General features: G+C 34.8%; 2 protein-coding genes across 4 annotated transcripts; one reads left to right on the top strand and one right to left on the bottom strand.

The window, feature by feature from the left end:
* Nucleotides 1-6: 6 nt before the first annotated feature.
* On the top strand, nt 7-4,700 carry LOC148608646 (uncharacterized). 3 transcript variants are annotated; one of them, XM_088547250.1, is made up of 2 exons: nt 7-128; nt 3,501-4,700. In XM_088547250.1, the coding sequence occupies exon 2, from the start codon at nt 3,504-3,506 to the stop codon at nt 4,173-4,175; it is 672 nt and encodes a 223-aa protein (XP_088403376.1). In that variant the 5' UTR covers nt 7-128; nt 3,501-3,503; the 3' UTR covers nt 4,176-4,700. The 3 variants fall into 3 exon arrangements, with proteins under 3 accessions (XP_088403376.1, XP_088403375.1, XP_088403377.1); XM_088547249.1 differs by lacking the exon at nt 7-128 and adding an exon at nt 863-997; XM_088547251.1 differs by lacking the exon at nt 7-128 and adding an exon at nt 1,178-1,327.
* Nucleotides 4,701-6,195: 1,495 nt separating this feature from the next.
* Nucleotides 6,196-10,124, bottom strand: LOC148608645 (uncharacterized). The gene is made up of 9 exons (XM_088547248.1): nt 10,070-10,124; nt 9,589-9,744; nt 9,193-9,285; nt 8,430-8,630; nt 8,000-8,236; nt 7,715-7,807; nt 7,354-7,491; nt 6,901-7,039; nt 6,196-6,395 (listed from the first exon to the last, which is right to left on the bottom strand). The coding sequence occupies exons 1-9, from the start codon at nt 10,122-10,124 to the stop codon at nt 6,323-6,325; spliced, it is 1,185 nt and encodes a 394-aa protein (XP_088403374.1). The 3' UTR covers nt 6,196-6,322.
* Between the last annotated feature and the right edge of the window lie 1,711 nt (nt 10,125-11,835).

Below are 11,835 nucleotides of genomic sequence, written 5' to 3'. Positions count from 1 at the left end.
TGCGGAATAAATTATTTGCTGAACCGATGACGACTCAATAATTCTCATATTTTATTTTGTGTAGTCCTGTCATAGCTATTTTTAGTCTTCTATTTTCATTTTGTTGTAGCACGGAAAGTATTGTACAAGTAAGTTTTCGTAATTGTTGATGAGAAGAGGATTAAAGTATTTGAATAAATAGATCGTAAGGTCTTGGTTCATACGTCTGTGGTAGACAGTCATTTTGAACAGAATAGAATTATTCAAAGGGCCCTATGACGTATAATTAATATGGGCTAGGCATTGCCTAAATCAGCGAGCACCGTACCGTCTGTATGAGACTCGTAAAAATGATAAAGGACATTAAAGGGGGCGGGTTGACCCGGATGAAAAATTTCGCAAATGCTAATATTTTCATCTACCGGTATATTTCAGTTGCAAGTGAAATCAGTATTTTTATTTGAAAATCTGCCTTGTTAATTAATGGGGAAGTCTTTTCAATAAATGAATAACATGAGAAAAAATAATTTTTTCCCCCAAAATTCCAACCCCATATCCCCTCTTTCCCCTCGCCTTCAAAATGGTCGATAACTTTTTAAAACACTTCGCAATATAGTCCGAATTTCCTCTGACCCTGCAACCCTTCTCTTTTTTATTTGGATATTGATATCAATATCCAAATAAAAAAGAGGAGGGTTGCAGGGTCAGATGAAATTCGGACTATTCGCAATACTTTACATTTTTTTAGCCCTTAAGGGCATCTCTAGCAATATTCTTTTCAGTTTTGGCCCGTCAGATCAATCTGCACAGATACCGTAAATATCACAGTTCTCCGCGGATGATGGGAATATTTTACACATACCATGTGACGTAAACAAAATTAATGCCAAACAAGAAAATGATTGCCTTTCCTATCTTAGAAAAGCCATGCTTCGATCTGGATAATATAATCAGTTATATTTTTTCCAAGGCGGGCGAGGTTCTTGACATCAGCGACAGTGGAACAGCGAAGATACACGTACGCACATCCACTTGTTTCCCGAACTCTTTAATAACATAATATTCACTTCTTTTAATTAGTAAAAACAATAGAGAAAGACTCGAAAACTATCAGAACAGATGAATTTATTTTTTACTGAAACATAATCTAAACCAATGAATTCTTATTTGTTTGGTTTAAGGAAGCGATGAATTTTCTCCGGAAAGACGGACACTTTTTGTTATTTCCGGGACATGACTTTTTTTCGTTAGTAATATATTGGGAAGTCTTTAGGGAAATTTAGATAGTACATGTAATAACCGTAGAGCTCACACCGCTGAGAAAAAAGTATTTGATATTGGTTCACTTGTAAGTAGTATATTTTTTTTCTTCTTTTACTTAAAATTATAGTCACTGCATGTCATTCTCATGTTTGTTTTTGGAACTGAGTTTAGGACGAAAGTAAAAGGGACGACATTGCTCAACAACTCAAAATATTGCTGACATGCACCAACTATTTGTGAAACTTCGGTCAATTGTTTCTTTCTTTTGATGTGATTGTGAGCTCCTTCTCGGTTTTTATAAATTACAGGTATTTCGTTTTGGAGTTTTGGGGACTTTATTCGTACAAAAATAGAATGATTTTATGTTTTCGGACTATAACTCAAAAATCCATGCAGCAATGTCAATGAAACTGATGAATTGTTTATTTATATTGATGTAAGCTCCCTTTCTTTTTTTGTAAATTTCTTATTTTACGATTTAGAATTATGGGCATTGTGTGTCCATATTTGCCTCATCTGTTCATGGTTCGACCTCTATGGGTGTATAGCCGCGTTCGAAGCATTTTTTATGTTCACTGAGGATACCCCGGCCCTGTCATGGCTCATTTATATATATAATACTCACTGGGGAAATCAAGGGGGCCCGCCCCCCTTAAGTCGGAAAATATTTTAGTTGATTAGTTAGGACATCCCTTACTACTTAAGTAAAAGAAAAAGAAACAAAACTGTATTTCAGGCGACATCTGTTCATGTCTATTCTAAAACAAAACTATTTCAGGTGACATCTATTCATGTCTAGTCTGAAACAAAACTGTATTTCAGGAGACATCAATTCGTGTTTAGTCTTAAATAAAACTGTATTTCAGGCGACAACTATTCATGCCTAGTCTTAAGCAAAACTCTATTTCAGACGACATCTGTTCATATATATACTCGTGTCTTGTCGTGATTGATTGATTGATTGATTGTTGGGGTTTAACGTCCGAGCAGCAATATTTCAGCTATATTCATACGATGAACATGAGATGGATGATAAAATGAACATGAAATGATGAAATGAAAAAAAAAAGGATGGGACACAAGAACAATAGGGTCGACAAATTTTTATTGCCACTAGAAAAAGGGAGGGATGGGTAAGGTCGGGCAATTTAGCCTCTTGTGGCGGAGCGCAAAGGTTCCTACTCCTATCGAATACCACAACAGGGTTCTTTAACGCCTTTAAGCTTAGCACTGCTGCAGGCCTATTCTTTGACAGCCGGACCTGCATCTATTCGTGTCTAGTCTTAAACAAAACTGTATTTCAGGCGGCATCAATTCATGTCTAGTCTTAAACAAAACTACTACAGGTGTCATCTATTCTTGTTGAGTATTAACTAAAACTGTATTTCAGGCGGCATCTATTCATGTCTAGTCTTTTTAGTAGACATTCTTTACTAGAGTACATGCATTCACATTGCTCTGATGGAGATCTTAGCAATATTTTGACATAAGTTTTGGCTGTGCAACGCTGCCCAATAGTTGGTTATTTCACATAAATGAAAACAATCCTTAAATAATCGTTATTTAGAAGTTTAGATAATGGTACACTTCATTTACTAGTACTTCTAAGTAAGTGGGTGGTTTATTTTTACATTTCACAAAACAGCATATCAGAAGTCCGATCAGTTTTTGGTTTGATTTTAATTTTACATAAAATTAATGTCACTTTCTTATAATAGGACATGCTATGCCTTATTTTTTTTTCTAGATTTGCAGGCCTGTCTGTAGTCATAGGAAAAATTTTGGTGAAATTGAGCCGAAAATAATTGCAGAAAGGAATAATTATATAAGGTTCAAGACCAGCTCTAAGCTACTAAATTTAGAAATGCTAATAAAACTAGCCTTTAAAACAGATTACTTAATCATGGGCATTTGAAAAAAAATACATTATTTGAAATGATATTCGTCCATTTGGTAGTTATTCAAAACGTAAAATTTTATTGTAAGTATCGAATTCACAGCTGGTACTAATGAATCCTCAATGTAGTACCACCAGGACAGAATGGACCAGAATTCAAGAAAATTGTGAACAGAGACGCATTTGAACTGATGAAAATGGCAGACATCTAATACATTCTAATAACTACCTATGTAGGCCAGACCATTTTTTTTGTTAAATGTTATAATTCATTTATCATTACATTGGACATAAAGTGTTCTTATCCTCTTACAAGTATAATATTATGAAACACAACAAATAATTCCCTATCTGATTTTAGATCATGGATGACAATTATCCCATCAATGTGTATGCCGATTGTTATAATGAATTCATGATTAAAGTACACCAGACTGTAGACCAGCTCGCGGAGTTGGGCAAATGGGATGAGCTTCTGCAATATATCGATGAAAATGGAACTAATCAAGTAAACTGTTGTAAACTTCCAAACCGAGAAGAAAACCAGCCGCCATCTTTGTTTACACCTTTGCACTACGCTGCAGAAGGTATTGCGCCATATGATGTGATAAAAAATTTGATCGAAATGGGAGCTGCTAAATCATTGAAAAACAAAGATGGAAAAACTGCATATGATATTGGTGTGGAAAAGGGTCTTTCAACAGATAAACTTGACTTGTTGTCTATACCTGATAACATCAAAGGAAAGGCGGATGAAATTCAGAGAATGGAGGAAGGTTTGCATAAAGTAATTAATGAAAGAATCGGAGATTTAATCCAGAAAAACGGTCAAGCCCTTCCACAGCTGTCGCTACTTTATGAGAAGGGGAACTTCTACTACCCCGTCCCGGGGATGTATGGGGGCTATAGCGTTTCTGAACACGAAGAGGGGATACAAGCTGACAGCTGGATTAGAGTATGTGGAGGAAGTGAACAAAATCATCTTATCTATAAAGATGGATCTTACAAACTTTTGCCTAATGACAACCCCTTGTAAGCAACAAAGTAGCTTTGAAATATTTAATGTTTAAACATTTTATAAAGGCCGTCTATCATGCATGATGAAGGTCACAGATTGTGTGATTTTGACATATTCTCTTTATCTTTATTTTTCATTTTATCGTAATGGTTTGGTTTTGTTTTTCTTCATTTTCTTGTTTATTTTGTATTGTTTTTGTTCGTTTGTTTGTTTGTTTGTTTTTTTTGTTCGTTTGTCTTTTTTCTTGTTTCTTGTAAAACCCTGCATAGTATGGCTCATCATCCTTTTTATTCTGAATCTTTCAAGTGTTATATTTATTATTTTATTGTACTGGTTTAAGCACTCATTGATATTCTTTTTTTTGTAATGGAATGTGCGGAAGAAGACTACATCCCATATGACTTTCTCCAAAATACCATCTAATGAAGGAATAAAACAACAAAAATTGGTATCACAGATTTAATGGTAATTTGGCAAAATATTTGCATAGGGACAAATTATGTGCTGCAAGTGGACCGTTTAAATAAACTGACAATTTCAGAACCATGCATGCTTAAAAATATTTGTAGTACATGTAGTAATTATTCAAGTGTTCTCTGTCATTCGTACAAAAAAATAACACCAATTATGATATGAATGAGTAATCAAGGGAACCTATATTCTAGCGGAAATCAAAAGAATGTAATCCAGGAACAAAGACCAGACATGAAAAACAGACACACGCAACAAAGAACATGAAATAACCAAACTAATACGTACAAAGCAATAAAAGTAAATGAGCAACTCGAACTCCACTAAAAACTGGGAGCATGGTCAATGTGTACCGGTATGGTAAACTTTTCTAGAAACACTTACCGGGCTGCTCACAAAATGTCCGAGGTAGAAAGAGGAAAGGAAAACTGACTCGTTGAACAAATCGGTTGTCATGGTGAATAGAATTTTGCTTTTGCTAGATTGGCTTACGACCATTCAGTCAGTCATGTATAGATAAGAAACTGTAGCACAGTCATGCATATACATGTATTTTACATCGTTAAATTTCTATTCAAAAAGACCACTTTGTTCTGAATTTAGCACGAAGTAACCGTTCTCTGAATTACTTATGTTATATGAGGTTTGATTTAAAAAAGTACATAAATTTTCTTGTAACGAGGCGATTACAGTCTTTAATTCGTTTAGTTAAAACCAATTTGGATATGACCGAAGTTTGTCCAGCATGGCTGTCGTCTCACCAAACTTTTAATCTTGTTCTAGCTTAGTTAATTTACTGCATTCGATTTTTTTAAAATTTCGTTTGGTATAGTAGAAGTTATAGGCCTATTTTTGTACGTTAAACAGAAAGTTACCGAGAAGCTGCACATACACCATACAAAACTTTATAGAGAGACGTTATTAAGGCGCACATTTAAGACAAAAATAGATACAATGTCTCCTGTTAGGTACATAGTCAATGTCACATTTTTATCCCAATATCAAGCCTATTTATACCATAAAATAAACAATTTTCATATCATCGAAAAACCATTTTGTTTTTGTTTTTGTTTCTCTAATTAATTCATTATTAAGTACTCGCCTTGGAGTAAATATTCCGACTTTATATCACATTTAATTTATTTGATATTTTAAAATGCCAATGTAACAGCCCTATACGGTATTAAAAAATCAGGGAGTAATAAATGTTGTGCATGACGGATCGGGGGGGGGTGCAAACTTTTAGCAATTTACAGCCTGGAAACCACCTGTTTTTTACCTAACAAGGCAGGAAACCCCTTTTTCAGATTTTCTGGATCTGCCTCTAAAATGGACTATAAAATAAGTACAGGTTCAAGTGATTAAGATACAAAATATTGAATAATGTTTGACAAAAAAAAAAAAACGAAAATCGTTAGTAAATACTTAGTTACACAAGCTGAAACGTCCATACTTCATGACCATTAATGTGTAAATTTACGACCTCTTTGTAAAAATAAATTGTATAAGCTTAATCTGTGAGAGCAAAACTTATGTCAAACCATTTCTGTTGCCATAGAAATATTTTTAAATGACTTTTTAGTTAAAATTTACACACAAATCAATAAGTAGATGTCAATTGTTTCAGGTACAATTTATATTCCTCTTCAATGGGGACATAATTCCACTCCATGGCCATCTCTCCATTAGTTACTCTAATACATTCTGTCGAAAAGTCTATCTCTCAACATGTGATTCTTGGCGGTCAGGACGCGGGCCTGAAGACGACTGAAATAAAAAGAAAAGATATTAGTGAAGTAGTTTATATTCTTTATTTAGTTACACTTGTAGTCCCTAACTTCTGTTCAGCCTTCCCAAGGGAACATTTATTAGTAGAGTAATATACAAGTAGCGATGCATCTACATGTATAATATCCATACAACACATATGCTACACGCGATGTCTATCAGATAAATTCGGATTTCAAAGTGTTCCAGTGATTTTCATGTTAGCAGGGTGCGGATCCACAGGTTAGAGACGGGGATTTCTATAGAATTAAAATCCGGGCGAAGGGAGACAAGTTTTTTTCCACTTTTTATTGGGGGTAAAATTTGTGGTGAAGCAAGGTCATGTTTTTCCATTTTCAAGGAGGGTGTATATTATCCAGCACGCTTTTCTTTGGATCTGCAGTAAAACATTGTAAAAAGACTTCTAAATTTTGCATTTTCGATTAACGGCATTTTAGCGTCCTGTAGCCTTTATAATATATTCATTAAACGATAAGATACATACTAATACATGAGATCCTTAAGAATTTCGTTCAAGTCCTCTTCCATGACGATTCCACTTTCAGCGCCAAATTTAACTGCCATCACATGTCTGATGACGTCATCGTCATTTCCAAAAACTCTCATTAGAGAATCTTCAACTCCTATAATAGTAAAAGGAGATTTGTTATGAAAGCCAAACTTGAGAAGAAATTTTTACGCTTAGTAAGCCAGTCTCGGATTAAAACCGGTAAAAATTAAAACTGTCCATTGACGGATAAATAAATTATTTTGATATGAATTTGTTTTGGAATCCTGGTTTTTTTCGGGGAGCAGATAAACTTTTCCTTGAAAATTACGGTAATTTCGTGCAAATTTGGACAGAAAAGAGTAAATAAGAGCATGGAATGCCTGCAGACCAACTTTTCAAAACCACTTGATCTGCACTGAGGGGATGGAACTCGTAAATATAGCTTACCTCTGATGTATCCTGGAGCGACAATTGGAAAGCCTGGGACTTGTCTGTCTCTGATGTTTATGTCAAGATCAACGCGGGCCATTCCTGGTCCCATTGGTGGGCCGTGCATCATTGGTGGTGGTCCCATCATTGGGGGCCCTAGAATATAGGTAGGTTATTCAAAACGAGTAAAGAGGAAGCATATCTTGTGAGCCAAATTCTGAAACTTTGTGAACCTTGGACAAGATTAATGAAACATCTTTGAGAAACCACATGTTACACACGATTCCTTAAAACATTAGGGAAACTGAAAAAAACTCATTTTATACTGGCACAAAATACTTATTGCTAGATCACATCACGCGTCTGTTTCTATGGTTACCTTGCATCATTGGTCCCATCATTCCAAGGATTTCCTGTGGGTTGAAATTTCCGTTTCCCATCATTTTCTTCAGGATGTCTCTAATGTCATCACCTAGAAATAGTCAGAAATATCCTTTTTAACTAAAACTTAAAAGAGAAATTTGAGATTTAATCCGACATTGAAGTAGTGATCGTTATGTACTCTTAATTGTGAAGATTTTGAACGAAAGGATTAGCATAGAAATAATTGTAAATTTGATACGGAAGACGCATTAAACAACTAAAAGTTCCAAAATAAACAAGCAATTACCTTCATCGATTTCGAATCCCATTTCTTTAAGCTGAGCAATGACCTGCTTTTTCAATTCCTGGAATCCTTCTCCGATGTTTTCTGTATCAACATCGAATCCTTCATCTTTCATTTCAATAAGGAAGTTTTTCATCAGTTTGTCCCTCACTTCTTCATCGCTGTCGTCATCATCGGCTCCAGCAAATTCACGGATCTTTTCACGGACTTCTTCACGGAGTTTTTCGTGGTCATCTAAAACAAGCATAAAATAGTTTAACGAAAAAGTCTATAACATTATTAGGTTTACTTTTCCAACAATACTACATTAGTGAAGTATAAGATTTTTGAGTTTTTTGTGGTTTTTTTTTTTGTGCTTTTTTTTAAACTTGCAAATACTAGGAAAAAAGACTGTATCGGTTACATTTCGATGCCATTTACTACGTACCAACGTCGAATCCCTCTGCTTTCAGTTGTTCTCCCATCATTTCGGTAAACTTTGGTAAGATTTGACCCATGATGCTGCTAGCATCTCCAGAAACATCAATGCCCATTTCTTCCAAGTCTTTCTTGGTTTCTTCCTTCATGCCATTCATTTCTTCTGAGATCTGGTTTCTGAATTCATCTTTGGCACCATCAAAGATTGAGCCTACAATTGTTAAAACATGATGAACCATCATGGATGCACAGATAAAGCATCGTAAATCTAGTCCAATATGCAACTTAAAAAAATACTGCAGTCGGGGACCATTTCAAATGAGCAAAATCAGTGATATAGGAGATGAGGAGAGGATGTATAATTGAAAAATAACAATTTGTAAATGCATTTCTGCCTATGAAATTCGGGTATTGTATTCATGTCGAAGATCTCGGAGTAATCAAGGAATGCAGGATTCTAGCGGAAATCAAAAGAATGTGATCCTGGGACCAGACATAAAAAACAGACATATACAACAAAGAACATAAAATAACCAAAATAATACATACACAGTAATAAAATTAATGAGCAACTCGGACTCAACTAAAAACTGGGAGCATTGACCAGGTGCACCGGTAGGGTAAGCGTCCTCTGATTTTCTAGACATTCGACGAATTGTTCATAAAAAGTCAAGCCCTGGGTAGACGAAAGAGGAAAGTAAAACTATGACACGTTGAACGAATCAGTTTTCATGGTGCAGATGGATACACCGTAACGATCCAGGAGTACTTACCCATTTTATCCTTGGCGTTGTCAACCAAGGCTGCAACATCTATATCCTCTGGCATGTTGTTAATGGCTTCCTTGATCTGGTCCTCTGAGATTCCTGCGGATAATAGGGGTTGAATGTATTATATTGCTGTATCAATATAATAAATGCTGTTGTATTCGTATGCCTATTACGGCGGACTTGTAATCTTAAACACCAAGTTCGCTAGTTGTAACATTCTCAAATATGTACCAATACTCTAGATTGTCGTGACCTCATGACTTAAGGTCGTTTCAACGAAACACCAATAAACCCGATACTTTATTGTTTGAAAAAAAAGTTTATTTTGATTGGAAACACATTTATTGTGTTTTACTAGAACACAGTATAAAACTTTTTGTACGCCTATCTCCGACTTACCCATTCCCTTCATCATATCAGCCATTTCTGGGGGCATGTTCTGAATGGCTTCCTTAATGTCCTCTGGTTTCATATTCTTTATCATATCAAAGGCTCCTTCTGGAATCATGCCTTTAATGTTCTTAAGGTCAAGTCCGGCGAATCCCATCATCGGGACTACAAAAGCAAAATATAGTAAGGTCAAGACCGACGAGTCATGTGAGCAAAACCCATTGATGCTACCCCTTTGGGAATGTTAAACATACAAGGGAATAAGAAGTAAGATTATAACATACAGTATTTTTTATTTTCAACATTCGTGATTGAAAAAATAAATGAATTTAAACTATTCATATGTTGTTTGGAAAAAGATTCACAGTAATGCAGGGTAGAACTGTGTCTCTTTGACACTTTCCCCTGTTCACTTGAAATCATCTCTTTTATAATCGTTATATTTGCTGTCTGGTTTGTTATTTGAATAACTGCCATTCAAAATACTTACATTGCGCCATGGCGCATGCGGCAAGCATGCCAAGTAGTGCTATTTTTATCATCATTCTGTAAAACAAAAATATTTAGTTTAATTTAATTCGATGAAAGAGTTTCGAATATTATGTTTTCTGAACAATCTTGTCAGCAAAATATCGAATCCTTCATTGTTCGTAAACAGTTTTACTTGTAGCGACGTAAAATTTCTTAAATGTATATTCACTCGTGCTTGAGAAACAACAGATGCATAACAACTCCACTAGTACTACTGCTTAATTAGCAAATATTCTTTATATCCATATATATCGCTACCTTAACAGAAATAATTGAAAAATCTCTGTTCCAAAACATCTTCTTTTGAAAGTCTGTTTTTTTTTCGATTAAATAACCAAAAAGAGATAATGAACCATGTGTTTACTTACTTTAGTTAGTCCTTTACTACCGTTCGAATGATCAGTATATTTATATATACCCTCCATAAATACCGTCATCATGCACCCATATATCCGGGTATTGCGCTGTCTTACGGAATATTGCCGGAGGCATTGTGAACAAAACACATTTTTATACGTGTTTGAATTTTATTTGATACTCCTAGACATTTCCCGGTTAAAATAGTGTACACTGTGTTCCAAAGTTTGAACATTATGCATGAATGTTTTATTTTGAGCTCCAAACGAATTGTGCCTTCAGAATTTTTAGTGAAGTTTCCTCTTGTGTTAATTGTGGGGATTCCACGATTTTTTGGTTGATTTTTTAGACTCGTTATGGTTTATATTCCTGATTATTTGTTTGTGCTAACGTTGTTATTTTTTTTAATCGTCGTACGTACACATAGTATAAGTTCCGTAATTGGGCAGTTTAATATTTCATCTGTCATATTGTGATTTTACTATTTGTTAAAAGTTTTGTATGAGCTTTTTGTGCTTGTTCGTGTTGCTCATTAACAAGCTATCAGCAATTATTGATGTTCTCAGTGTGTTATTACAAATTCCTAGACGAAGGAAGCACTAAGGCGCAATAATAAAATATACTATAACCCGTAATATCTATATTTTAATCGCCAATCAATGTGATGTCTCGAATTAAACGATTTCAATCGGAACTCCTAAGCCTTTCTAGTTACAGTTATTTTTAGTGTAGCAGAAACGACAGAGTATTTCCGGTTGAAAAGATTTGTGTTCGGTCTGCGATAAAAACTTATTAAAAAAAAACATTGAATCAATAATCCTTTGTGTTACGAAATCGTGCCACTTTCAACTTAAAACACGTGTGTATTGCTATCTTCCCATTTATACATTGATTGAATATCATGTTTTAACTTAGCTAGGGGCAAAAAAAGATTGTCGTAAGACCACTTCCTTTTACTGAGAAATCGGAACTTCATGTCACAAGTTACATCGATTTAACCTGAAGGGCATTAAATATTTAGTTCATTTATGAATGTTTGTTTATCAATTCCATGTGGTTATTGACAGATTTGAATGGTGTTTTGGCAATGTACTCCGTTACCATTTCATCTACTACCGGAATGGTCTGTTTGGAATATCAGAACTACGTCAACAATAGTATTGTCATACTCAAAACTGTACACAAGCTTTTTTTCCGGCTTGTTTTATTTTGTTTTTATGTATGTTGGGTCTGTTTAAAAAGGGAGATTAAAAAACACGAAACATGAAAAGTTTATTTCCGCCTTCCACAAATAAAGATTGAAAATTATATAGAAGACGTGAGATGACATACTTGATGGGTTTTTGCTGACACTTTACCGCATACTTT

Source organism: Perna viridis, chromosome 9 (assembly GCF_037379345.1).
Source record: "Perna viridis isolate PV_CMFRI_1.1 ecotype Kerala chromosome 9, ASM3737934v1, whole genome shotgun sequence".
In the NCBI taxonomy this organism is placed as follows: Eukaryota; Metazoa; Mollusca; class Bivalvia; order Mytilida; family Mytilidae; genus Perna; species Perna viridis.
Note: the sequence above shows the minus strand (reverse complement) of the source record. Positions and strands in the feature narration are given on the sequence as shown.

Bases quoted from the DNA above. Each gene is read 5' to 3' on its own strand.
- LOC148608646 (XM_088547249.1), top strand. From the start codon at position 863: ATGCCAAACAAGAAAATGATTGCCTTTCCTATCTTAGAAAAGCCATGC. The intron at 998-3,500 runs GTACGCACATCC...ATCTGATTTTAG, and splicing joins GTGGAACAGCGAAGATACAC to ATCATGGATGACAATTATCC.
- LOC148608645 (XM_088547248.1), bottom strand. From the start codon at position 10,124: ATGATGATAAAAATAGCACTACTTGGCATGCTTGCCGCATGCGCCATG. The intron at 9,286-9,588 runs GTAAGTCGGAGA...TATTATCCGCAG, and splicing joins TGATATGATGAAGGGAATGG to GAATCTCAGAGGACCAGATC. The intron at 6,396-6,900 runs GTATGTATCTTA...TTTTTATTTCAG, and splicing joins CTTAAGGATCTCATGTATTA to TCGTCTTCAGGCCCGCGTCC.